At 49.4% G+C, this 24,074-nt stretch overlaps 7 protein-coding genes and 1 pseudogene across 12 annotated transcripts in view; 2 read left to right on the forward strand and 6 right to left on the reverse strand.

Moving 5' to 3' along the window:
• LOC101781198 (binding partner of ACD11 1) overlaps positions 1 to 174 on the reverse strand; it is a 3,663-nt gene extending 3,489 nt beyond the window's left edge. Inside the window, exon 1 of the mRNA XM_004964262.4 lies at positions 28 to 174. Coding sequence (XP_004964319.1) covers positions 28 to 63 — 36 coding nt within the window. The 5' untranslated portion in view covers positions 64 to 174. The remainder of the gene's footprint in view (positions 1 to 27) is intronic.
• Positions 175 to 791: 617 nt separating this feature from the next.
• Positions 792 to 2,399, reverse strand: LOC101782002 (B3 domain-containing protein Os06g0112300). 3 transcript variants are annotated; one of them, XM_022825662.1, is made up of 3 exons: positions 2,268 to 2,399; positions 1,819 to 2,043; positions 792 to 1,694 (listed from the first exon to the last, which is right to left on the reverse strand). In XM_022825662.1, exons 1-3 carry the CDS (start codon positions 2,337 to 2,339, stop codon positions 1,383 to 1,385), a joined length of 609 nt encoding a protein of 202 aa, XP_022681397.1. In that variant the 5' UTR covers positions 2,340 to 2,399; the 3' UTR covers positions 792 to 1,382. The 3 variants fall into 3 exon arrangements, with proteins under 3 accessions (XP_022681397.1, XP_004964321.1, XP_022681396.1); XM_004964264.3 differs by having other exon boundaries at positions 1,798 to 2,043; XM_022825661.1 differs by lacking the exon at positions 2,268 to 2,399 and adding an exon at positions 2,139 to 2,260 and having other exon boundaries at positions 1,798 to 2,043.
• An 8-nt stretch (positions 2,400 to 2,407) lies between these two features.
• On the reverse strand, positions 2,408 to 5,953 carry LOC101781591 (5'-methylthioadenosine/S-adenosylhomocysteine nucleosidase 2). The gene is made up of 9 exons (XM_004964263.3): positions 5,779 to 5,953; positions 5,366 to 5,689; positions 5,174 to 5,243; positions 4,512 to 4,603; positions 4,185 to 4,291; positions 4,028 to 4,102; positions 3,599 to 3,673; positions 3,315 to 3,407; positions 2,408 to 2,915 (listed from the first exon to the last, which is right to left on the reverse strand). Exons 1-9 carry the CDS (start codon positions 5,936 to 5,938, stop codon positions 2,718 to 2,720), a joined length of 1,194 nt encoding a protein of 397 aa, XP_004964320.2. The 5' UTR covers positions 5,939 to 5,953; the 3' UTR covers positions 2,408 to 2,717.
• An 802-nt stretch (positions 5,954 to 6,755) lies between these two features.
• LOC101782412 (bark storage protein B) lies at positions 6,756 to 10,299 on the forward strand. 2 transcript variants are annotated; one of them, XM_022825659.1, is made up of 7 exons: positions 6,756 to 7,333; positions 8,086 to 8,153; positions 8,239 to 8,394; positions 8,724 to 8,915; positions 9,005 to 9,178; positions 9,312 to 9,513; positions 10,241 to 10,299. In XM_022825659.1, the coding sequence occupies exons 1-6, from the start codon at positions 7,102 to 7,104 to the stop codon at positions 9,501 to 9,503; spliced, it is 1,014 nt and encodes a 337-aa protein (XP_022681394.1). In that variant the 5' UTR covers positions 6,756 to 7,101; the 3' UTR covers positions 9,504 to 9,513; positions 10,241 to 10,299. The 2 variants fall into 2 exon arrangements, with proteins under 2 accessions (XP_022681394.1, XP_004964322.1); XM_004964265.4 differs by lacking the exon at positions 10,241 to 10,299 and having other exon boundaries at positions 6,758 to 7,333; positions 9,312 to 9,783.
• On the reverse strand, positions 7,802 to 13,482 carry LOC101776357 (pentatricopeptide repeat-containing protein At1g11290, chloroplastic). 3 transcript variants are annotated; one of them, XM_022825658.1, is made up of 6 exons: positions 11,155 to 13,482; positions 10,744 to 11,023; positions 9,296 to 9,450; positions 8,652 to 8,810; positions 8,014 to 8,450; positions 7,802 to 7,914 (listed from the first exon to the last, which is right to left on the reverse strand). In XM_022825658.1, exon 1 carries the CDS (start codon positions 13,456 to 13,458, stop codon positions 11,245 to 11,247), a length of 2,214 nt encoding a protein of 737 aa, XP_022681393.1. In that variant the 5' UTR covers positions 13,459 to 13,482; the 3' UTR covers positions 7,802 to 7,914; positions 8,014 to 8,450; positions 8,652 to 8,810; positions 9,296 to 9,450; positions 10,744 to 11,023; positions 11,155 to 11,244. The 3 variants fall into 3 exon arrangements, with proteins under 3 accessions (XP_022681393.1, XP_012700613.1, XP_022681392.1); XM_012845159.2 differs by having other exon boundaries at positions 7,802 to 8,450; XM_022825657.1 differs by lacking the exon at positions 10,744 to 11,023 and having other exon boundaries at positions 7,802 to 8,450.
• A 548-nt stretch (positions 13,483 to 14,030) lies between these two features.
• On the reverse strand, positions 14,031 to 15,252 carry LOC101782814 (thioredoxin H-type 2). The gene is made up of 4 exons (XM_004964266.3): positions 15,119 to 15,252; positions 14,816 to 15,006; positions 14,594 to 14,719; positions 14,031 to 14,498 (listed from the first exon to the last, which is right to left on the reverse strand). The coding sequence occupies exons 1-4, from the start codon at positions 15,186 to 15,188 to the stop codon at positions 14,331 to 14,333; spliced, it is 555 nt and encodes a 184-aa protein (XP_004964323.1). The 5' UTR covers positions 15,189 to 15,252; the 3' UTR covers positions 14,031 to 14,330.
• Positions 15,253 to 19,237: 3,985 nt separating this feature from the next.
• On the forward strand, positions 19,238 to 21,670 carry LOC101783218. The gene has a single exon (XM_004964267.3). The coding sequence runs from the start codon at positions 19,424 to 19,426 to the stop codon at positions 21,476 to 21,478; it is 2,055 nt and encodes a 684-aa protein (XP_004964324.1). The 5' UTR covers positions 19,238 to 19,423; the 3' UTR covers positions 21,479 to 21,670.
• Positions 21,671 to 22,511: 841 nt separating this feature from the next.
• Positions 22,512 to 24,074, reverse strand: part of LOC101776757 — a 13,217-nt pseudogene continuing 11,654 nt past the window's right edge.

The following is a 24,074-nucleotide window of genomic DNA, read 5'->3' on the forward strand; positions in this document are numbered from 1 at the left end:
GGGGGGGGGGGGGACGCTGCGACTCACCGGCGCTGACACTGGGACCTCCGCCGCCGTCGCCATGGGAGGGGAGCCTGATTAGACGGTGATTAGGGATCGGAGTTGGGGCGCTAATATAACACTACTGCGTGGGGAGAATGGAATGGACTATTATGAAGACAAGGCTTCCAAGGAAGAGTAGACGACCATTTTTTTTTATAGAGAGAACGACTTGGGTGTTAAGGCAGGAGAAAGCGTCAAGGAAGAAAGCCAAGAGACCAAGACTATTTTTTTTTCCAGGAAAAAGAAATGAGAGAGCATTTTTCAAGAGATATAGAAATCTCCTTTCCTACGTGGAAATTTTATTTTGGTAATTTTAGAAGGCAGAATTTTCATATCAGCAAAGTGTCGTTGACAAACTCGAATATTTTAGCAAAGTGTTGATTGTGTCGTGGTATTATGGCTAATTGGGTAGGGACAAGATATGATCTTCGACTACTCGCAGTATTTGTATGGTCATAAGGCCAATAAATTCTTTTAGTTTTCAAAGTACAGTATTTTTAAAATCAAGACCAATTCAGATCAGCTCCAGAACCATGCTGGTTTCTTTAATATTTTTTTCTGTTCAAAACTTGGTACACAGGCCATTAGTGCACGGTATTGACAAATTCCATAAGGTTCCTTGGACACCAAGAGTCAAGAACTAAACGCTTTCAAAAAAAAAAGAGTCAAGAACTAAACAGTTAGTATGGTCAGTTGGTCACCTGATTAAAAAAAATGCTGCAAAGTTGGGGGAAATGAATGAACCAATATACACACAAGTTGCTTATCCTCTTTTAACTTGTATAAGAAAATGGGCATGATTTCCTTCGATCCGTGGAACACGAACACTGGAGGGACTCCAGAGATCTGGAAGACTGGAAAGTAGTCAGGACCAAACAACCCAAGGCTTGAACTTTGACTTGACGTTGCATCCTAAAGAAAGCTCGAGTCTCTGACCAACATAAGTCAAAGTCCATCATCTGAGAACTTTTCGGCCAACAGAACATCAGGCCGCTCTTCAGTCTTCACAACGCCATTGAATTTGCAGCCTGATGTTCCGAGCTGAGCTATTCCAAACAAAATAAAAAATAATAATTTGCACCCGAATGATGCACCCAGTAGGTTCAGATTGCAACGGTTACAGTCATAAAGCAGTTAACAGCTGCACAAACTAGCATCCACATCAGATGAATGCCTTTTGCAAGGATGATCAGACGCCAGAGAACGAACAGAGCAAGGAAAACAAAACGCCAAAAGCTCCTGAACATCTCCTCCGCCGATGCATAGCATAATGCAACGAGTCATTCCACTGTCCTAGCTACTACTGAACCACAGCCACAGCAGCCGCCGGCGGTTGTTAATTAGTCGACGATGACGAGGGGCTCGTCGGAGGTGGCGCCCTTGGAGGTGATCTCCTCCGGCAGGTCGCCGCGGAGCACCTGTACCCGGAACACCACCTCCTCCCCGTCGCCGGCAGCGGGCGTGACGAGCTCGAAGACGCAGGCGTCCCCGACGCGCAGCCCGTTGTCGACGGCGAAGTCCCTCCACGCCGCGTCGATCTTCTTGCACTTGAGGTCGCCGCAGTAGCTCGCCGCCCACGACCGGCCGCGGCAGAGGAGCGTCGCCGGGACTCGCGCCTCCGGGAGGTGGCGGTGCAGGCGAGCCGGGATGACCTGAGCGCAGCAAGAGGGGACAGCAGGCATTGATTGGTCAGCAGACGAGGAGAGATCACTCTTGTCGTTCAGTTCAGTGAGCTGCCTGAATACATGTACGAACCAGCTGGAACTGCTTCTGGACCTGACTCTTGGACAAGACGGTGGTGAAGAAGGGGTGTTCGCCGGAGAGCGGGGTGACCTCCCAGTCATCGTCGGACACCGGCGGTGGCAACGGCGGCAAGTGCTCCTCCTCTTCCTCGCAGGGCTCCACCTTGGGCTTGATGCCGCCGGCCTCAATCTTGAACTTGGTGGAGCCATCCGGATCCGGCTGCTGCTTCGATGTCGATGGGAAGCCAGGGGTCTCCATCTGACAAAGATCGGTCGATTGGGATTAGAAGTGTGCTTTCAAGTAGATGGATGCAGAGAGAGATGACTTGAGAAAGGAAAGATTGCAAAATGTGCCTGAGCAGGGAGAAGGCGAAGAGGGTCTTGCTTGGGTTCATGGCCCTTGGACTTCCAGACCATCATAAAGGAGAAACCCAACCAACCACTGGACAAGAATTAATAAATCGTTCAGAGAGCTCTGCTTACCGTGCCTCCCGTTTTACAGGATAGGCGATAGCTCTGCTCCTGCTCTGCCAAGGCAAACTTCTCCTCAAGCATGAGAATGCTTCCAGAGCAGCATCACACTTCATTCGCATCAAACATGTACGCAACCACATCGCATAAGCTTCAACTAATCCCACGAGGATTCCAGTTCTCCCCCAGCGTTTTATTTCCGCAAGAAAGTACACCTCGCAAATTATTCTACAAAATTCGACGCTATGTCTCGCCCAGAGTAATCGCCCAGCATTTTGTACACGGGGGTTAAGAATGTTAAACCTCACATACAGGACCCCTCCAAAAAATCATGCATACAGCCTATTGTATTTGTATTGTATCCTAGTATTGTGTATCAAAGCAAGAGGGGGATCTTGGATTTCATGAGCATATTCAGTTTTTTCTGCCGACCACGACAGCATGGAGAAGCAGTTGGAGTTCTCAGAGATCAGTGATGCGCTTCCCGCTGATGAAATCAATCATTTTGGTGACCGCCACGTCCAGTGCTGCTGTCACGGAGATCAGGTTCTGCAGAAACTCTTCCGCTGTTGGCTTCTCCCCATCCACGATATCAGTCACGGCTTTCACAAAGATTGCTGGAGTTGAGAATATGTCTGCGACGTACGCCACTGCTGCTCCCTGTAAAGGTGAGCAACGCAAAATTAAACCACTTTCAGACACTAAAATTTGGAATACACTGTTACCAAGTGAAGACGAAGCAGGCAAAGTAGATAACAAGCAACATAGGAGCCTGCTGCACTGCATACAGAACACCAGTGCGCTTGACGCAATTGTTCTATGCTGATTACTAAACTTTACTGTGTATTATTTGAGAAGATGTCAGCAGCAACTAAACCCATTTTGGCCATGGCTGCCTACTTCGACCAGATAGCTACGGCAGGTGTAAGGTTTGTAGAAATGGTCCCAGAATAAATGAAGGATGCTTTTCAACAAATGAAGCTAGGTTTGCATGACAACAATTTTCTGGCTGTATGCCTGTATTCGTTCATATGCTGATTGCTTGAGAAGAATGCATACCTCCATATCCTTGACTGTAGCATCATTCTTCAGTATCATCTCCTCATCCTGGGGAGACATATCAAGAGAATCACCAGTCGACAACTTGCCAAGCTGAAACAAAGGCAGGATTCAGTAAGACAAGTACTATTATTGTTGTCCATAAGATCGCTACAAGCTTGCAAGCTCCCCAATGGAACGACAAATTTATCGCAGAAATGAAATAGCAAGACGCATACGTCTCTAAGCACAACGTGAAAGAAAATAACTCAGCAATTTGGCAACAGAAGATAGCTGTAGCTCACCTTGAAATTGAGTTCCTTCAAGATATTAGGGGCTGCAAAAGTTTTCCGTGCTCCAACTCCATACATGTCAAAAACCTATGCATACACAACAATACGTCCAAATTAGTATTGCTGGAATTTGAAGAATCTGACAAAAGAACAATAATAGCTGAAGAAGAGATCACATCAAAATTAAAAGATGAATATATAGGTATAGCCAAAATCATGAGCAAATGGTATACATGAAATATGTAAAAGCAATTAATCATGATGGCGCAACAGGGCAAGGAACCCCGATACCTTATTGGGGCAAAGAAGATTCGCTCAAGAATATTTGTTAGATCCAACTAGCCATATTGCTTGGCACAAAAATGACTCACTCATCTCTAAGAATAAAATGGATGTAACCCAAGCTCAAAACATATATTAGAAATGTGAAACGGTACTCACAGGTATCGGTATCCTCCTGTCATGGAATGCCACATCTGAAGCTAGGAAGACATCTCCAACACTTGCTCCTTTGGTCTACACAAAAGAAACCCGATTTTCCAACAGAGCATAAAGACCAGAACATAGAAGGCAACATCAGCAAAGTTCTAGTACATACCTTGAAGCCACCAGCAGTGCCAGCATTAATGATAAGGTCTGGCTTCAATGCTTGAATGGAAGCATAAGCCACAAGAGATGCCGATACAGTACCAACACTGTCAACTCCTGCAAGGACTCAGTTCTTGGTGAGAAATGGAGTCGATTGGCACAGAATTGTCTCAAAGAGAATTGAATTGCATTGCATGGGCTAAAGACGCTAAAGGAAGACGATGAACTATTATAGATAGAAGTTCTTAGTCAACTAAAATACTATGGTCTACTCGGGGCGGCATGCTAAGAATGCATCTTGACAACCAAGGGAAATGTAAAACGATCCAGAACTAACCAAAAACAACATCCTTTCCAGGCATCACAAGGTCAAGGTGGAGGTCTTTGTAGTTTCCATAGAACCTAGTCCATGTAGCACCTTTAGGAAATCTGCGAGGTACATATAACAAAAGATGGTGTTAGTTTCAAGATATCATTCATTAAATGCGTATTGCGATAACTTAAGCAAAGGCAGGTAAGGGCCACATGTTAACACTTGATTTATGCATATCAGACTTAACACAGGAATTGTAAGAACTGGAGTAATATGAGTATCAGCAGAAGACTGAGCACAGAATGCATAAGGCTAGAGAGCATTATACTAGTAATATTTTGTTAGCCCCAGCAACGGTCTGCGTTCTTGTACAGGATGGTATAGCTGCTACTAACCGTGCTGCGAACCATGCTGAATGAACACTGGAAGTTAATCGATACTGTTTTTCATCGCTCATTCAGGCAACGCAACAATCTGCTCGCACCCAGAAATCTAAATCAGAGATGGAAAAATCCATGGGTACCAGTAACTCCTATCCTATTCAGGATGCAGCAAAAGGGGGGCAAAAGGGAAATCCTGCAACGGTTCGAAAATCGCCCTTATCCAATGAAATCGCATCCACAGCACGAGGCACACGCAGATGAATAAAACAAAACAAGAGAAAAAGGAGAAGGGGGGGCACCAACATGGATTCGTGGGCGGGCGCCTCGACGAGCCTGAACTTGTTGACGAGCGGCGTCGCCTCCGTCTCCATCGCTGCAACGAGACCCGAGCAGAAGCCAACAGCCGCGGAGTGAGCGAACCAAGCGAAGCGAGGAACAAACCAGACTGAGCAGCCGTATGAAAGGAGGAGAGGGGATGGAGGGGGCCCGGCTTACCCATGACGATGAGGACCTTGGAGATGGCGCCGGCTCCGGCAGCGGGGGCATCCGGCTGTTCGGATGGCGGCGGCGGCGCCATGGCCGGCAGCTCGAACCCTAGCAGACGGATTGTGCGCGGCGGCGAGGCGGGTCGTCGCTGACAGGTGGGGCTCGAGCCGGTTCCAAGCGAGAGGCGCCACAGCGGCGAGCCGGTGTCCATTTCACTTATTATAGGCTGGTCGGCCGGTGGGGTCGAGTCGGGTCCAACGCTGCTGCGGGCGGCCTGACTGGCGCCGCCGCCAGTCGGCTGACGCTCCTCCTTGTCTGGACCCATGTCTTCTCCTGCTAACGGCATGGAAAATGCACGTTGTAAACTTGCAATACTACCGTATATTTTCTATAAAAAAAATCCATGGGGAACTATAGTATACCTTGGTTTACTTGAGATCTGTGATAGTGGCCGCGGCGGCGGGTGTAGACATGGCGGAGGGGGAGAGCGGTGCTGAGAGGGCTGGACTTGGGTGGGGAGTCATGACGAGACTTCGACGGAGTCGGTTCGTCGCGGTGGGGAAGCGGTGGCGATTCCGACATTGCAAACTGTCAGAGATGAGTGAGGAGGGTGGAGCGGGGGGTAAGAGCACGGTGGAAATGAATCCCTGAAGAAGAGTGGCGACGGAGGCAAAGTCAGGAAGGAGAGGATCGAGGGAAGGGTTTTGGGTGATGGCCGCCTTTTGTATCAACACAAGTATGTGTTGGAACGTTAGATATGATCTAAGGGTTCAGATTCAAGCATTTGGTGGATCAAAAATGCTCGGGTGTTACCTATATGGGCCACCCTTTTCTTTCCATTTTTTTTAAGAATGACAATTATAGTAAACCCTAGCGAGGCAAGAGCAGGAGTTGGCGTATCGAGGTCCAGTGAGGGCTTGTTGTGGTGGGGGCAAGTTTAATTCATGCCATCTCGTATTGAGTCATCTGAATAGGTTCTTGTATTCCGGATGCAATGTACTCTACTTGTCTTCAACCTTTTATTGACACCTATAAACTAGCTGCCTCAAATCCAGCGAACGGGGGACGCTGTCACGCTGAAGACTATTGCCAGATTGCTTGCTTGCGCGGCTGCCAACCAACAACACACCCGTAAAAAGCCCGAGCATATGTTGGGCTCCAAATGCATAGTGGTGGGCTCCCCCTTATTTTGTGGGCCCATTTCGTAACTCGGATCGAGAGGCCCATTTGAACACTGCTCGTGTGCCAGCCCAAAATGGATTCTTTTTGGGGCAGGTCCGCTGTCCTCTTCGAGACTTCAAGGATAAGGGCTTCCCCCAATATATTCGCGTTTCGTGAAATCTACGACGCAGATTTTACCTAAACACAAGGACACCGTTGTATAAAATGGATAGGAGAAGAACGGCCACTAGAGGATTGAGATATTTACCGACCCCCATGCGTGCCACGGCAATTTTCCAGCAGCTCCTTGCATTGGGTTGGGTCCTCCTTGTTGACAGCAGCTCCAGTTCATCATCATCATCACTGGCACTTGTCAATAAGTAAATTGACGCACGCGGATCACGACCTCGATCCATGGCCCCATCGCCACCAACCCATCTTCGTCCTTCCCGTAGTCGTCTACTGTCTAGCACGGACTCCCACACGACAGATCGTCTCCCTCCGCCTGCTTGCCTTTAAAAGCTCGCTGTCCATGGCGAACGCTTAGCACACAGCAGGCGGATTACTAATAATAAGCTCCAGCCATGGCCATGGCGCTCTTCTCGCTGCAGGTCCTGCTCTTCTCGCTGCTGCTCACGGGCTCGGCCATGGCAGCGGCCTTGCCAGCCATGGACCGGGTGCGCTGGCAGGTGGACAGGGTCAACCGGCGAGGCCCCTCCCTCGGCCTCGTCATGTCCTACGTTGACGAGGCCACCGCGCTGCAGGCCTCCGGCTACTTCACGCCTTGGCGCGTCCAACCCTTCCTTGACCTCTACGGTAAATCCTGGCCGTCCACTTGTCAATCCGCACACCTGTCATCTCTTCCATTCTGTACGTGTGCATGCCTTACTGTTCCCGGTTGACTTTTCCGGTGCGGTTTCCCAACACCCTGGTAACAATTGGTAAACTGCAAATTAAACTCAGATCCGGGTACCAGCATACACCCAAAGGGCAAAGAAGGCACAAATCTGTCAAAGGATTTGATATGATAGTAAGCAAAATTCAAAACCTACTTGAAGGCTGAAGCTCTGCAAAATGTAATGATGCTACTTATACAATGCAAAGTAGCTTCATTTGCGCTATGATGAAGACCATAAGTTGCTTAAACATGATATACTTTCAGATATTAACTCACAACTACAATATTTGTACCGTTTCCCTGTTTTTTGGACAAAAGCATAAACTAAACTGATGACTTGATGAGCACCCGGCATTAGCAGACAAATTGGGGGAGTCATGTGCTCATAATCAACAACTGTGTCAGCTTAATATGTCACCTCAAGAGATAAATCAGCAGAAAAAGAGCAGATTACTTGCCCTCCGAGACAGAAAAATATATAAATTGCTGTTACAGGTCCCTGCATATATCCAGAAAAATAGCATACTACTTGTCAGCTTATTAGGTCACTTGCTTAGATACTGTTCACTTCCAAATCATAAGGCAGTGTTCCACTTACTCATTGAGGGTGTATTTATATCCTATTGGTCTTTCAAGAATTCATATAACCTGACGTACTAGGATGTTTCAGGACGACGGTTTCACATCGGCAGCATTCGAGGTGTGAATGTTATATATGCATTGACAGGACAACGCAGGGTACTCAAATTAAATCCGGCTCGCATTTACATTCTGTGTATCTTTACCTTCATGCTTATCCATTATTACCTCTTTGGTTTTCCAGTTGAATGCAGCAGTCACTGTACAGACCCTCATCGATGTCTTCAGCGTGTCTGGCATTGTTCATTATGGCACAGCAGGGAGTTCCAATGATTCCATGTCATTTGGCGATGTCAGTGTCCCCAAGCTTGTTGCTTACACAGGCGCCTGGACATGGAAGGTACCCGTCCAACTGGAATCACCTTCCTTAACCCACCTCAAGATGTAATGCTGCACCTGCACATATAGATGCAGAGTTATTGGAATCTAATCAAATCTCAATCCATAATCTAGTGAAAGAAAAATAACTGCAACTGCTAACTCAAAATGCCCATGCAGATTTTGTGTGCTACATTAATCAAACCAAATCCCACCAGTTGCATGTAGGCAACACCTCAACGAGGAATAGAATATGTAATTTATAAATACAATTACAACCTCGAAGTAGTTTGTGCACAGTTCAGCAAACTCAGCCCCTTAGCATGATTTCTGGTATTCTGATTATCGCAGAAGTTCAGATCACCGAAAGAGTCGTCAGCAGAACTAAGCTTTGGAGAATATAACATCCCAAATGGAGGAGACAACTTGCTAGGATCCCTGAAATTCAGAAATGAGGAGCTATACTCCGTGGGTAAGCCTATGGAAGAAGTTTTTTGGTTACCTGTAGATTCAGCATGGTTCAAAATTGCAGAACAACTCAAGGTGAGTGATGCAAAATATCAGTAGTATAACTGTATAATATATTTTTGTGCATGACTAATCACAACCTACTAATTGTGAAATTTCTGCAGGTCAAACTTGAAAGATGCAATGATACTTTCTGCTTACCAACAACTCCACAAGTTGTCTATGGGCTTAAAGGATCATCAGCCGACATGTTTCTTGATAATGCAGAGTACAGGAAGTTCCTTTTCAGAGAATTTGGGGTGTCAACAGTAGATGAGGAGAGTGCAGCAGTGGTGATGGTGAGTTTTAACATATCATGTTTCTCATATTTCATTTATATGCATGTCAATATTTGCAGTCCAACATTCTAAGGCAATCATGTTAATTTAAGATAGCTCTGCAATTAAAAGAGTTACCTTATTAATTCAACAGACAACAACATCTCCTGGTGTACCTGTGATTGTATTCCGGGGAGTATCTGATTTAGCTGGAGGGGAACCAACATGGTCGTCGACAAGTCTGATGAATCTGGCATCTATTAATGCATTAAAAGTGGCAGTGGAGTTCATCGCTACAGTTGGCAAGCAGAAGCCAATAGTATCAGTACAAAGGAGTAATAACTGAAAAAGGGATGACTATTATGCAACATAATTGGAAGTTACACTCAGAATGATACGGAATCTTGAGGCTTCAAGTCCTATGTCCTCTCCAACAACATATATAAATGTTGGATGTGTAGCCACATTGTAACCATGCTTCTGGCAATGATTGGTTGTGTAATTTTGGAATAATGCTAGGACAAAATTGCAATCCAGAGGTTTTATTTTTTTTTATTAAAAGAATACCAGCTGATGTAATATTGTTTCATTTTTATCAAGAATCATCAACTTGGTCATTAACAGAATCCACAATCTCACCCAATAGTAAAAAAAGAAGATTCATTTATTCAGTTATAAGTACTTATCCATCATGTACGTTTAGTTTCAGACAAAACAAGAAGAGGAATAGCAATGTCCTCACTAGACAACAGCTTCCATGTGCACTATTTCTATATTTAAGTAAAAAAAAACTTTAACTTTAGAATGTATTAAGGATTAACTCAAACAAACTGAGATCATAAGAGCTACTGGATATTTCACTAGCTCAGCCAAGTAGCATCAATGCAAAGGGCAGCTGCAGGACCTATAACAAAACTACAATACATGGTATTGACTCAATATGATTTCATTGGGAGTCCTAGATGTCTGACCATCACAATAGTAAATGCTGTGATCAAAACATGATGTGTTCATCACTACAATTGGCAAGCAGAAGTCGCCAGTATCAGCACAAAGGAGTCATAACTGAAAAAAAAAAGGACAACTGCCATGCTCATCCATTACCACTCCAAAATAATTCTACAACAATAATTGGAAGTTACACTCAGAATGATACGGAATCTTAGGGCAACTCATTCGTCCTCTCCAATAAATGGATATAAATGTTCGGGATGTACAAACACATCGTAACCTCGCCTCTGGCCATGATTCTTTTAGTGTAATTTTCATAATGCTGGACTCAAATGGTGAGCCAGAGGTTTCATTTTTTATTAGAAGAATACCAGCTGATGTAATATTTTATTTTTAAAAAGAATCATCAACTTGGTCATTACAAAAGCTACCCACAATCCTCACCCAGTAGTAAAAAAGAAGATTCATTTATTCTCTATTCAGTTATCAGTACTTTATCTGATCATGTACATTTAGTTTCAAAGAAAACAGGAAGATGAATAGCAACATCCTCAATAGATAATAGTTTCAATGTGCACTATAACTATACCAAAGTAAAAAAATAATTTTAGTTTTAGAATGTATTAAGGACCAACCCAAATGGACTGAAACCTACAGCTCTGCATGTCTGCAGTAGGTATCCTGAAATGGTGAAGTGATCATAAGTGCTACTCCCTCCGTTCCAAATTATAGGTCGTTTTGGCTTTTTTAGATTCATAGATATTATTATGCATCTAGACATAGGGTATATCTAACTGCATAACAAAATCTATGAATCTAAGAAAGCCAAAACGACCTATAATTTGGGACGGAGCGAGTACTGGATACTTCACTAGCTCAGCCAAGTACCATCAACACAAAAGGCAGCTGCACGGCCTATAACAAAACATGATATACACTCATCAGGATTTCATTGGCAGTCCTAAATGTCTGACATCACAATAATGGTATAGAGAATGCTGCGATCAAAACATGATTTGCTCCGCAGATAGAATGGTTAGCTTTACCTGTTAGTCTAATTTAGTATTCTTATTTGTAAACAGATCCATGAAGTCCCTAATCTGAAAATGCATCTTCAGATTACCTTCAGCATTTCACTACCAATAGTCTCCACATGAACATTTACCATCCTTGAAGTGGTGAAACCGCTGAATATCTCTCATGATTATTTCACGTCCTGTCACTAGAGATATTAACTTGGTCGCATTATGACAGTCATTACAAACTCGAAGGTTCTTCTTTATCTGAATTGTCGTGCCAGGAGCTGTGCGAATGAGCCCATACGCAATTGCGAGCTTCTCACTGTGAGTGTTAAGCAGCTGTGCCTTGACATCATCTTCCACATCATGAATTGAGTCAGTGTCTGGCACATAGCCCACATCTTTGATCTCTTCTATGAGCTTAGCCAGCCTTGCATATATTTCCTTTGCTTGCTGGTGATTTGTGCTTCCAGAGTAGAAGGTATGGACCTCATTTTTCAGTTGAATAATACTCCATCCAGGAGTCTTCTGGAGGCCTTTCTTCTCCATAGTAGTCCTCACCCTTGCAACATCCTTCCACTTTGAAGCATTTGCATAAATGTTTGCCAAGAGGACATGATACACCCCCTCCTCTGGCCCCAGCTCAAAGATCCTTTGTGCTGATTCTTCTGCCAATTCCACATTCTTGTGCAACTTGCAAGCACCTAACATTGCACCGTAAACACTAATGCCAGGTTGTATAGGCATGTCTTTGATAAACAACCATGCTTCATCTAACTTCCCAGCTCGCCCAAGAAGATCCACCATGGTGCCATAGTGCTCCATCCCAGGTTCAAGCCCATAGTCCTCCTTCATGCTAGCAAAATATCTCCGCCCTTCGTCAACCAACCCAGCATGACTGCATGCTGCAAGGACTGAGAGGAATGTTGTCTCGTTGGGCAAAATGCCAGTGCCTTTCATCTCTTCAAACAGCTCGACTGCGACCTTGCCAAAACCATGTGAACCATACCCATGTATCATCGCGTTCCAGGTGATAACATGCCTCACCCTTGCAGAATCGAAGAGGCCTCTAGCTATAGTGACACGCCCACATTTTGAGTACATGTCAATAAGGGCTGTGAGGACATAGACGTCCTGGTCTAGGTGGTGCCTGATAGAATATCCATGGATCCATCTTGCCTGCATCGGATCTGAAATCTCCGCAACCGCAGGAATCACACTGACAAGGGTGAAAGAATCAGGTTTCACATTTTCCAACTGCATCCTAGAGAAAAGCCTCACTGCGTCCTCAGAGCATCCATTCTGCGAGAAGCCGAGGATCATGGCATTCCACGAGATCCGTGTCTTTTTGTTGCCCAGGTCATTAAACAACTCAGCAGCAAGGTCAGTCCTCTTGCACTTGGAGTACGTGGTGATTAGCGCGTTCATCACCGACACATTGGACTCGAGACCAATCCTCACAAGTAGCTCATGGACATGCCTCGCCTCATCAAGATATCCAAGCTCCCCACACGCTTGTAGTGCTGCCAGTATGGTCGCATCCGTCACGTCCACACCCTCCTTAACCATCCTCTTGAACAGAGCCAGCGCCTCCGTGGCATTCCCGTTCTGAGCGTACCCATCGATCATGGCGTTCCAAGACACGGAGTTCTTGACCGGCATCCAATCAAAGACCGCCCTGGCTGCCTCGATCGCACCGCACTTGCAGTATGCGTCAAGAATCGCCGTGGAGACATTCACGAGCTCATCAAGCCCCACGCGGAGCGCGAATGCATGGACCTGTCTGCACGCACCAAGCGCCCGGGCATTGGCGCAGGCCGGCAGCACGGACACGAGCGTGACGGAGTCGGGCCGCTCCCCGTCCTCCTCCTGCATCCGGACGACCATCTCCATAGCGGCCTCGTGGAGCCCGTTCCGCGCGTACCCTGCGACGAGCGCGTTCCAGGCGACACGGTCCCTGGCGGGCATCCGGTCGAACACCCTGCGCGCGTCGGCGGGGCGGCGGCACTTGGCGTACATGTTGGCGAGCGCGGTGGCGGCGAGGGACTCGGAGGCGAGCCCCCGCGCGGCGAGCTGCGCGTGGACGGCGCGGCCCGTGGCGAGGTCGGCCCGCGCCGCGCAGAGCTTGAGCAGCGCGGTGAAGGTGCGGAGGACGGGGCGCGCGGCCGCGGGGGCGGAGGGGGAGGAGGGCATGGAGGCGAAGGCGGTGAGCGCGCCCGGCAGGTCGGAGCGCGCCGCCGCCGCCCTCAGGCGCGCGTGCGGGTCGGCGGCATGCGAGGGGGTGGGAGGAGACGGCGGGGGGGAGGCGGTGGCGCGACAGCACAGCAGCATCGGTCGGGGATACGGCCGGGACTGGCGCTGGCTGCCCAAAACCATTCCGACGGCGACAGGCCTAGTTGATCTGGAATGTACGGCCCAAGTGGTACCTGAATGAGTTCGGCCCATCTATCTCGTACACTAGTCTCATAAATGAATTTCATGATGTGTCTTATTTTTTTAAAAAGAATAATGAATGATCACACGCTTCATTTTATTTGTCACCCAAAGTGCTCGTGGATCCAGAGGAGTGATTTCACAAGTTGAGTTCCCAAGGATTACATAAGAAATCAAACAACGCGAAAGCTAATCAGTGAGAGGCCTCTCGATTTAGAGATAAATCGGGAGCCCCTCTGTTACTTTTTGCCTATGGCAAACAGAAAGGCAAAAGGTTAGGCAAAAAGTAACTCCACGCCTAGCTTCATGGCCGGTTTGCCGGAATCGGATAAGAGACCGTCGGCTCGTCGGAATCATAGAAGAAGATCGCCGGATTAGGATTAGGGGTTCGAGTTTCGAGGTTCGGGTTCAGGTTATTGGGGAGGGCTCCCTGACCGGTGGGACTAGAGGAATGACCGGCGGTATCGGCATGCCCATTAAACAATTATTATTACTCATTTCCTAGTAAGGAGTACTTACATAGTATACAATCAAGGGCTCAGCACCCACAAACTACATGTTAATATCAAACAACCTTTAATGGACGGCTCCCTTTTTTCGTAAAAAATCCTCATATATCGTTCAGGTAAACTCGGTATAACAAGCATTTATATGTGAAATTAAGACATCGATCTATCGAAAGCACATGATGAACGGCATTCTGAAAAAAAATTTAAAAAAAATGAAAGCTTGCTCCCAGTTAGCACTATTTTTCCCGGTTTCGTGCAAGCTTATGTTGATCCGGAAGTCCGGTCCACATGAACGGCAGTGTTTGTTGTGTGTTTCTCGATGCTCCGCTGCAGGTCGTCCTTGCTGACGCCGACGACGCGCTCCAAGATGGTGTCCCTCACCAGCAGGAACGTCGGCAGCGCCTCCACCCGGGTGTTCCGCGCAAACGTCTGCAGGCAGCAGGCATTTACAATTAATTCAGTTCATCGATCGATCACCAGCTGGATTCAATTCGATTCCCCCAATGCAAGGAGCTAGCTAGTACCTTGAACTGCTCGACGTCGAGGGTGTAGAAGTCGGCGTGCTCCTTGAAGCGGGCGGCGATCTCCTCCATCGCCGGCCTCATGAACTTGCACGGCTCCGACCACGGCGCCGTGAACTCCAGCACCACCTTCAGTTTCATTTCGATCCATTCGTCAATCGTCATGCCAATTGTCAAGAGACAGAGGGAGCTGATTTTCGATCAATAGCAGGCAAGTATACAGACCAGTTTGGAGTTTGGCTGCTTCGCCTGCCTCAGAACGTCTTTCAGCCATTCGTTGCTATGGATGGCCGTCGGCATCTTCCCCTGCTGTACCTCACCTTGTTCCTGACTAGCAGTGCTCCGCCGGATCGAAATGCCCCTGTCCGCGATTTTGGGCTTGGGAGGAGATGATGTCCGGGAACAGCAGGGAAGTCCTACAGACAGATACATATACAACATATGTTCAGCTGGTAATTGCACAAGGAAAGGAAATGGAAGAACATCATCAAAACACCAAGACACAAAGATGAGACAGCTGGTTATTACCCATGCGCTTTTGCCCTGCTTCTTCGCTAGTAGCTTCTCCGTTTGAGCTCTCTACCGTGCGTCCATTCATTCCTGTGGGAGAATTGGTTAAGCTGATGCTGATGCTGATGCTGGTGCAGTGAGAGCGATGGCTCCATCTTATATACATGTCGTCGAGCTGTGTCGAGTGCGCGTGATGGCTCCATCTTCTGCTTTAGTTTTGCGGCCGGCGCGGTGCAAAAACGTGTGAACGAATCGATTCTTTCTCTCATGCTTTTGAGCTCCTCAAACCAAAATCCTCTCCTTGGGTGCAACACGGCACTTTTGGAACAAACCTACGTGTACGATTGTCATGTTTCAACAACCATTCATGCTTCAAACATATTGATTGTCGGAGTTTACAAAATCCGGCCGAATTCGAATACAGCTAGGACGAAGGATCATGTATTCATTTCTCATCACAAGGTGGCTAGTATTTCTTGGAACCGATCGAGCTGCGCCAGTTCCAATCCATTTAACTTGACACCACGTTATCATGCATGATTCATGAGCCCTCCTTTCGCTAGGCGTTTGGCTACCACATCCTCAAAGTTTATAACACATGTTAGTTTATACGCGCGCAAATTCGAAATTTTTTAATATTATTCGATCCAAGAGTCCGAGAGAATGTTAGGCGATGGGCATCTTTAACAACGACGGCTAGTAGCTTATATTACCATGGGTGGCGTCACCTTTAGTGATGATTCCGCGTCTCCACACATTCCTTTGCAAAAGAAATGATTCTCGTTCCACTTACGCTACTACCGTTTGTCAATGGCAATACTCAATAAAGAGTTTTGTATGTCCCCATCAATTAGATTAAAAAAAACTAAATCCATGTCTTGAGAGAAGAAAACTAAACTTAGTAGGCGTTCAGTTCTTGAGCTTATTTCCAGTCTCAGTGGGGTTTCTTGGGAGCTTTTATAAGCATTAAATCATATGCCACATTAGCAGTTTTGCTGACTTGGCAACCTAATTATGAGGAGAGGAGTTTCATCCTGTGGCAGAACCACCTAAATTAACCCGGCTAAAGTGTACTCAACATCACCTTAAATACTAATAGACACTTTAATCGAATTAAAATGGTAGTCTGTCGGGTTTCATCCGATTCAACCACGTGTCTCGGATCGAAACAAAGCATACTCGTACGAAGACGAGTCCAGAGATTACAACAATCCAGATAAATTCTTACAAGTCCCATATTAAGTTATTACGCTACTACCGTTTGTCAATGGCAATACTCAATAAAGAGTTTTGTATGTCCCCATCAATTAGATTAAAAAAAACTAAATCCATGTCTTGAGAGAAGAAAACTAAACATAGTAGGCGTTCAGTTCTTGGGCTTATTTCCAGTCTCAGTGGGGTTTCTTGGGAGCTTTTATAAGCATTAAATCATATGCCACATTAGCAGTTTTGCTGACTTGGCAACCTAATTATGAGGAGAGGAGTTTCATCCTGTGGCAGAACCACCTAAATTAACCCGGCTAAAGTGTACTCAACATCACCTTAAATACCAATAGACACTTTAATCGAATTAAAATGGTAGTCTGTCGGGTTTCATCCGATTCAACCACGTGTCTCGGATCGAAACAAAGCATACTCGTACGAAGACGAGTCCAGAGATTACAACAATCCAGATAAATTCTTACAAGTCCCATATTAAGTTATTACAAACTAGGAGTTCAAATGTATAAAAGAGTAGTTCAGAGTTCAAAGCAGCGGAATAAAATGGTAGTCTAGCGTCGGTACAACAATACTATGGTGAAGCCTGCCATGATATCAATCACCACGATCCTCACCGACCGAGGACGGGTCCCGCTCAACCATCCAACCCGGAGGGAGCTTGGACGGCCAAGTCACACTGGCAACAACACCTGAAAAAGAGAGCCACAAGTAAGGGTGAGTATACTAATACTGAACAAGACTTACCCGTCAGGTGGTAACTACTCCATCGACTCCTAGACATTCAAGGCTTTTTGGCTAAGGGGTTTATTTTGCCAAAAGTTTCTAAAATGGATGCTTACTTTCAACTTTTAGCATTAGGTTATAGTTTATTATCCAATCTAGATAAGCACGTATTCTAAGCAAGCACGGTGAACAAGCAATTTTAATCAAGCATCAGTATTAATCATCATATTTTGTTCCACTTCTTACTCAGTGCAGCATAGTGATCAAGCAGTCTCAAACTGTGAGAGACAAATAATTCGAATCGAGTTTCTTAACCTTGTAAAGTGAACCTAATCCCACGACAAATGTGTACCACGTCGGGTCCACAAATGTTAGCCGTCCCCATCAATCCTCAAGCACATGGTAAGATCCCACTTCCCTTGGATACAATGCCTCAACGGTTCCGGAACGACGCCGTACCGTGGCTGCACTTATACCCACATGCAGCCGCATGGGACCCAGTTCCAGAGAGAGTGGGGAGTATGTCCACGCCCCGGTTCAATCAGGTACTAGGCTTCCCCATCCTATACTAGGTAATTACTTTCAAACACTTGACCACAATCACCATCACGATTCGACCTTAGCACATTTTTCCACTAAACAAACGGGGCAATCCACCAATTCAGAACCAATTGTCCGGCCCCGCCCGTTGATCCTTATGATTGCAACATAAGTACACAGACAACTCCTACAGCTTGCGAGTGATAGGAAATCACTCGACTTTTATCGTGTCCCTATTTAGCATAGCATCTACACGACTTAATCATACTAGTATTCAGCACATAGGTACCTAGAAGCATGCAACTAAGGTTTCAAGCAACTCCTATAAACTTAATGCACAAATATAAGTAACATAAGTAGTGCATAATTCTAGAAACCAAGGTTATGCTGCGGGGCTTACCTTCTTGCCCTGAATTAGCTTTGGGCTCTTCCAAACTTTGGTTCGGGCCTTGGTTTGCCTTGATCACATTCAGCTCAGTAGGAGGGTGCCCTTCTTCGCGTTCCGAGCTGAGCTCCTACGTTCCGTCAGCGGTACCACGGAGATCATCACTCTCCCGTACCATAAGGGAGCTCCTCTGTCGCCCATCTACGAGGAAGGCGGTACCACGAAGATCATCACTTCAAGCTCGGGACTACTCTCCAGAGAGAGAACTTTTCGCCATCATTGCTGGACAAGAGGACGAAGAAGAAGAGCGACATGGTAGAAACCCGCGACATGAGTGTCACCCAGATGACGTCTTGTAAGATGAGCTCACCGCCAACATTGTCAGAGAAGAGAGTGAAGCTCAAAGAACTCGACGACGAGCAAGAAACGCCGCAAGAGCAAAGCGTCACCGCCACCTTGCAGCGGACCTACCAATCCAGAACTTGGATAACACATTTGAAGCAGTTCAAACGCGTCACCATCGTACTCTCCTGGCTACCATCGCGTCTATTGATCTCATCACCTGCGAGATGTCCCAGAACAAGTACACTAGACAGTTGGCTGAACCGGTGGAACTCATGTACGAACAACTCGATCAGCAGAATCCGATACAGTCAGTCCAACGCTCCGCATCCCAGCGATGTCAATCGTCAACAACAAATAAACATGCACCGGCTTCTTCCTGGGCTGGAATGCAGCCTGAGCTATAAGAATAACAAAAAATATGGTGGCACATGCAATGAAAAGAGAGTTAGGCCACTAGGTTGCACAACCCACGGCCCATTCCTGGGTTAGCCCGAGAATATAGTGTGACCTCGGGGTGGCGAGAATGAAGGGAGAGAAACTCTCCAGGATGAAAATGCTGGCCCGAGAAGAATTCCAATATGAAATTTGATTGATTTTGTTTCCTAGCAGTATAGCATCGTTTAAAAGTGTACTAATAACCTGCTAGATCACCGTCAAAATTTCCTAGGATGGTACAACGGACGGAGTGATCATCACGAAAGGACACAAAAAATGCTAAGGTAGCTAGAGACAGGAATCATTCCTAACAGGTGAGGGCGTCATGCAAGTATAGAACATACTCCTACCCATGGACACGCAAAGCGAGCTACCAGCAATATAAAGCAGCATGCACGTAAGTAATGTCTCTTTTTTGAACTAAAGCTATACTATATAGTATAGCCTAACGACTTTATTTATCTTCGCTTTTCTCTTTTTTTCTTTTGCTTTAATTTCCGGCTTTGATATGATCGACACTGTAACACTCTACTGATCAGCTGTATGCCAACTTAATCAAATGCATGTGTTTTAAATTAGTTGAACATCATATTATGTACTTAGTCCGGTCTCAGGAGTGAGAGCTAGAGGACACGGACAGCACAACTTAGCTTGAGCTGAGCGAGTGAGTGACCATGGCGGCCGGTATCTGGAGCGCCGTGCATTGGTGGGACGAGTGGCAGCTGCGCATCCTCGTCCTCGGCAGCCTGGGCGTGCAGTGGTTCCTCCTCTTCGCCGCCCCGATGCGCAAGTACACCGTCCCACGCTGGTTCAGGACCTTCATCTGGCTGGCCTACATCGGCAGCGACGCCCTGGCGATCTACGCCCTCGCCACCCTCTTCAACCGCCACGCCAGGGGGAGCAGCAGCAATGGCGGGTCGAGGACCCTGGAGGTGCTGTGGGCCCCCGTCCTGCTCATCCACCTGGGAGGGCAGGAGGAGATCACCGCCTACAACATCGAGGACAACGAGCTGTGGACGCGCCACACCGTGACGGTGGTGTCGCAGGTCGCCGTCGCCGTCTACGCCTTCTGCAGGTCGTGGCGGCGCTCCGGCGACCGGAGGCTGCTGGCGTCGGCGGTCCTGCTCTTCGTCATCGGGGTCCTCAGCTTCAGCGAGAAGCCCTGGGCGCAGAGGAGGGCCTGCATCAACAGGCTCGCCGCCGTGTCGTCCAGGGTGCACGGGAGAGGAAGAAGAAGAATTAATAAGGTTAACAGATGCCAATCGATGTTGAACGAGCTGGAAGAGTTTATCAAACGGTGCTGGAGAAGAATACCGATGACACGTGGCGAGCAAGATCAGGTCCTGTCGGAGGGAGACAAGGTCCACATGATGCTCTCCGACATGTCTCTGCTAGCTGCCTCCTCCGGCCTCATCAAATACCAGCAGCAGATGACAAAGCGGCGGCGGCTGGGCGGCGAGCGAGCTGCTGATCCGCCGGGAGATGATGACCAAGTGCTGAGGCCACTGAGCCCGAGCGCAGAGATGGGGCTCAAGCCCTGGCTGCGCCGCGCGTTCGGGCTCATCTACACCAGGGTCAACGTGGCGACCACCCCCACGTACCTGGCCTACCACATGCTCCTCGTCCCGTCCCTGCACGTCGCCGCCATCACGCTCTTCGCCACGAGCGACAAGCGCCGGTACCCCGGCACCGACGTCCGGATCACCTACACCGTCCTCGCCGTCACCGCCGCGCTCGACGTCCTCGCCGAGACCATCCGCCAGCTGCTCTACAAGCTCATGTCGGCGGCCGGCGTGCCGGCGCTGTGCGAGACGCTCCCGCAGTACAACGTCCTCGGCTCGGCTCGCCGGAGGACGACGCCCGTCACCGGCTGGCTGGTCAGGTGCGCGGCGCGCCTGGGCTTGGAGGAGTGCTTCGTCATCTGCAGGCGCGACGAGAGCCTCTACGGCAGGGTCGCCGGGTTCGTCATAGCGGACCTCGTCCGCGCTAGAAGAGCCAAGGGCCTCGACCTCAGCAGCTACCGGGCCTTTACCGCCGCCAACTGGGCTCTGAGCGTGGACCTGCAGCAGCGGTGCGGGCACATGATCCGGCGATGCCTGCGCGAGTCGTTCGACGAGAGCGTCCTCCTCTGGCACGTCGCCACCGACCTGTGCTTCCGCCGCAGCCCTCCGCCGGAGGCGGGCAGCGACGCCGGGAAGCGCGAGGAGTGCACGCGCGCGGTGTCCGACTACATGGCGCACCTCCTCAACTCCCAGCCGGAGATGCTCATGACCGGCAGCCGGCGCCACCTGCTCGCCGAAGCCGTCGAAGACGTCGAGACCATCCTCAAGGCTTCTTCCAAGAACCTCGACGAGGCAACCCTGCTGGAGATCATCCAGAAGAAAGGCAAGTCGGAGCCTCCGGCGTATCCTCTCATCCACGACGCCTGCAAGCTTTCTGACGAGCTGATGGAGCTGCAGGAGGACGGCACGGGATGGGAAGTGATGTACCGGGTCTGGCTGGGCATGCTCTGCTACTCCGCCAGCATGTGCAGGGGGTACCTGCACGCCAGGAGCCTGGGCGAAGGCGGCGAGTTCCTCTCCTTCGTCTGGCTCGTGCTCTCGCTTACAGGTGCCAAGACATTGGCGGACAAGCTCCAGATGCCGGAGCCTGACGACCAGGAATCTGCAGCTGGGGAGGAGATGACCGCGAAACCGTTGATCGGTGAGCTGGAATCGCTGGTCGACTAGCCGAGAAAAAATCGATGATCCTTTTATTACCTGCAGCCTGGAGCTTAATTGTTTTCTTGTTTGCATTACTTGATGTCCCATTGTTACCTGGCTATTTGCTTAAGGGAGTGTCTGTAATATTCCAAAATTTATAATATTTGAACGTGTAAATTTAAAAACTTTTTGGTTGAATGTTGTGCTCGTTTGAAAACCTATAAATCTCTCTCTCACCCTAAATTTCTTTTCCAAAAATATGTGTGGCTTGATTTGGTTTTCTTGAATCTTATTTGGAGTTCATGTTTATGTGTAGTTGAATTTTGATTTGAAAATTCAACTCAAAATTCAAAACCTAAATCAAAGAAAAACCAAAAGCTAACCTAACTAACTGACTAAACCCGGCCTGCCTCACCCGGCCCGCCAACACACCCCACCGGCCCAGCTGCCGCAGCCTGCTCGCTCCCCTCGCTTGGCCCCCTACCGCTGGCCCAAGGCTGCAACGCGCTCGCCTGTTCCAGCCCAGCCTAGCTGCCGCTTGGCCCAGCAGGCAGCTCTCACCGCTCCGCGCTGCCCAGCAGGCCGTCGCCACCCGGGTCGCTCGCTCGGCCTAGCTCGCCCGTGCCTTCTCTCGTTGCCGCCCGGCCCAGCCTGTCAGTGCAGCTGTTCATCTTCTTCCCCGCGCCATACCGCACACGCCCAGCGCGTGCGCGCTCATGGGTGGGCGGAGGAGCTGCGCTGACGCGCACTCCCTGCCGGGGAAGCCTCCATGTCCCCCTTCCAGGAGCTTACGTTGGGAGAAATGACGCCCTTGCCCTCACCCCGCGCCACCAAACCCTAAGGAGATAATTCCCTATTTGACACTAGAAAAGTTAATCGTTACTTTCTTGGCCCTCAATATTTTTTCGTTCCCTATTTGACACCGGGTATAACTTTGGTTCCTTATATGACACTCTATTAGATTTTCCATCTGATCACTGTTAAATGCCATGTGAAAAGACAATTTTGCCCCTCTGGAAAAATGTGGGCTCCACCACAGCCACCCTTCTTCTTCACGCTATCAGCCCACCGCTTGACAACCTGCAGCAGGACCTCGTTCCACGCAGTCGTTGGGCATCCACTCCCTTGCGCCACCGACGAGCGGGAACGCCCGCGTGTAGAGTGCCAGGTGCCCGTCCGGGCGCATCGCTGCCAGCCGTGTCACCTGCAACGCCTCCACCGCCAGCCCCATCCCGCGCGCCGTCGTGTTCGCGCCCGCCGCCGCGGCCTCTTCCACCCCGGCGCGCAGCATCTCCTCGTCCATGTACAACGGCTCCTGTTCCCCGCGTGCGTACGGCTCGGTGCGCGCGCACGAGGTTGGGCTGTCCCACTCCCCCTCGAAGTGCACCGGTGAGAATGTAGTCACCACGGCGAGCCGGTGGCGGGTGGGCGAGGAGGAGACGGAGGCGACGCAGGCAATGACCTTGTGGAGCGCGGGCGATGACCTCGTGGTGACGGTGAGGTGGAACACGCCGAAGAAGCCCATCTTGTTGCGGTTGGGCTCCGTGGCCGGGCAGCGGTGGCACTCGATGATGGTGCCACGGTCGTAGAACAAGGCCGGGTTCAAGTACCATTGCCCCGCCGAGAGCACCACCATGTCGAGGCTCGGGACCTCCGCCGCCCACCGCCCATTGGGCTGGTCGAAGCAGATCCGGTTGTGGTACAGCCCGCTCGCCGCCACCAGCGTCTTGGGCCTCTCTGTGCCATTCACCAACAACGGGGACCAGAACACCTAAAACGCCCAACGCTGGAACTTGCGGAGCTCGTCGCCATCCATGGTCCCCATTACCGCATCCCTCGCCGCGCAGCAGCTAGGCGGGGAACACCGAGCTGAGCAGGCAGACCAAGGACTCGCACTAGTTCCTCACAAGCAAGTCGCCCATGAAGGTGACGTGCCTGCCGTGCACTGTGCGCAGGAACGCCGCCGGGTCGAACGGCGAGAATACGCACCTGCACGATCGCCACCACTCGTAGGTGTACCCCGTGTCCGGGTGTAACGCCCGCAAAATACACCCGGTTAAATCACCCGTTAAAAACACTTTCCAAAATTTTTCCGACCGCCGAGCTCCGTCAAGTCCTTTCCCTTCCGTCGGACCCGTTGTCCTGGCCCCGACCCGACAATCCTCCATTTTCCCCTCCCCGTATTTTTCGCCGCGTGCCCGTCAATCCGTCACCGCGCGCAGTCGGATCCCGGAAATTCCGCCATCTTCTTTTTTCCCTCCCTTCCCTCTCTTTCTCTTCCTTCTTTCTTTTTCTTTCTCCTTCTTTTCCTTCTCCTTTTTCCTTCTCCTTCTTCCTTCCCTTCCTTTTTCCTTTCTTCTCTCTCTTCCTTTACTTCCTGGCGCCCCACCCCTTGCATGCGCCGGCCCCCCCCCTGCAGCGCACGCGCGCCCAGGGGGGGCAGCGCACGCGCGCTGGGCCGCGCGCCGCGTCCGGCCGCGCGCCCGCGCGCGCGCCGCGCCGCGCCACGCCGAGGGCGCCGCGCTCCCGCGCGCCTGCACGCCCACCGCCCCCCGCCCCGCCCGGCGCCCCGGGCCGCGCCACCGCCCGCGGGCGAGGCCCGGCACGCCTCGACCGGCACCCG

The sequence above is a fragment of the Setaria italica genome, chromosome IV, assembly GCF_000263155.2.
Source record: "Setaria italica strain Yugu1 chromosome IV, Setaria_italica_v2.0, whole genome shotgun sequence".
Classification (NCBI taxonomy): domain Eukaryota; kingdom Viridiplantae; phylum Streptophyta; class Magnoliopsida; order Poales; family Poaceae; genus Setaria; species Setaria italica.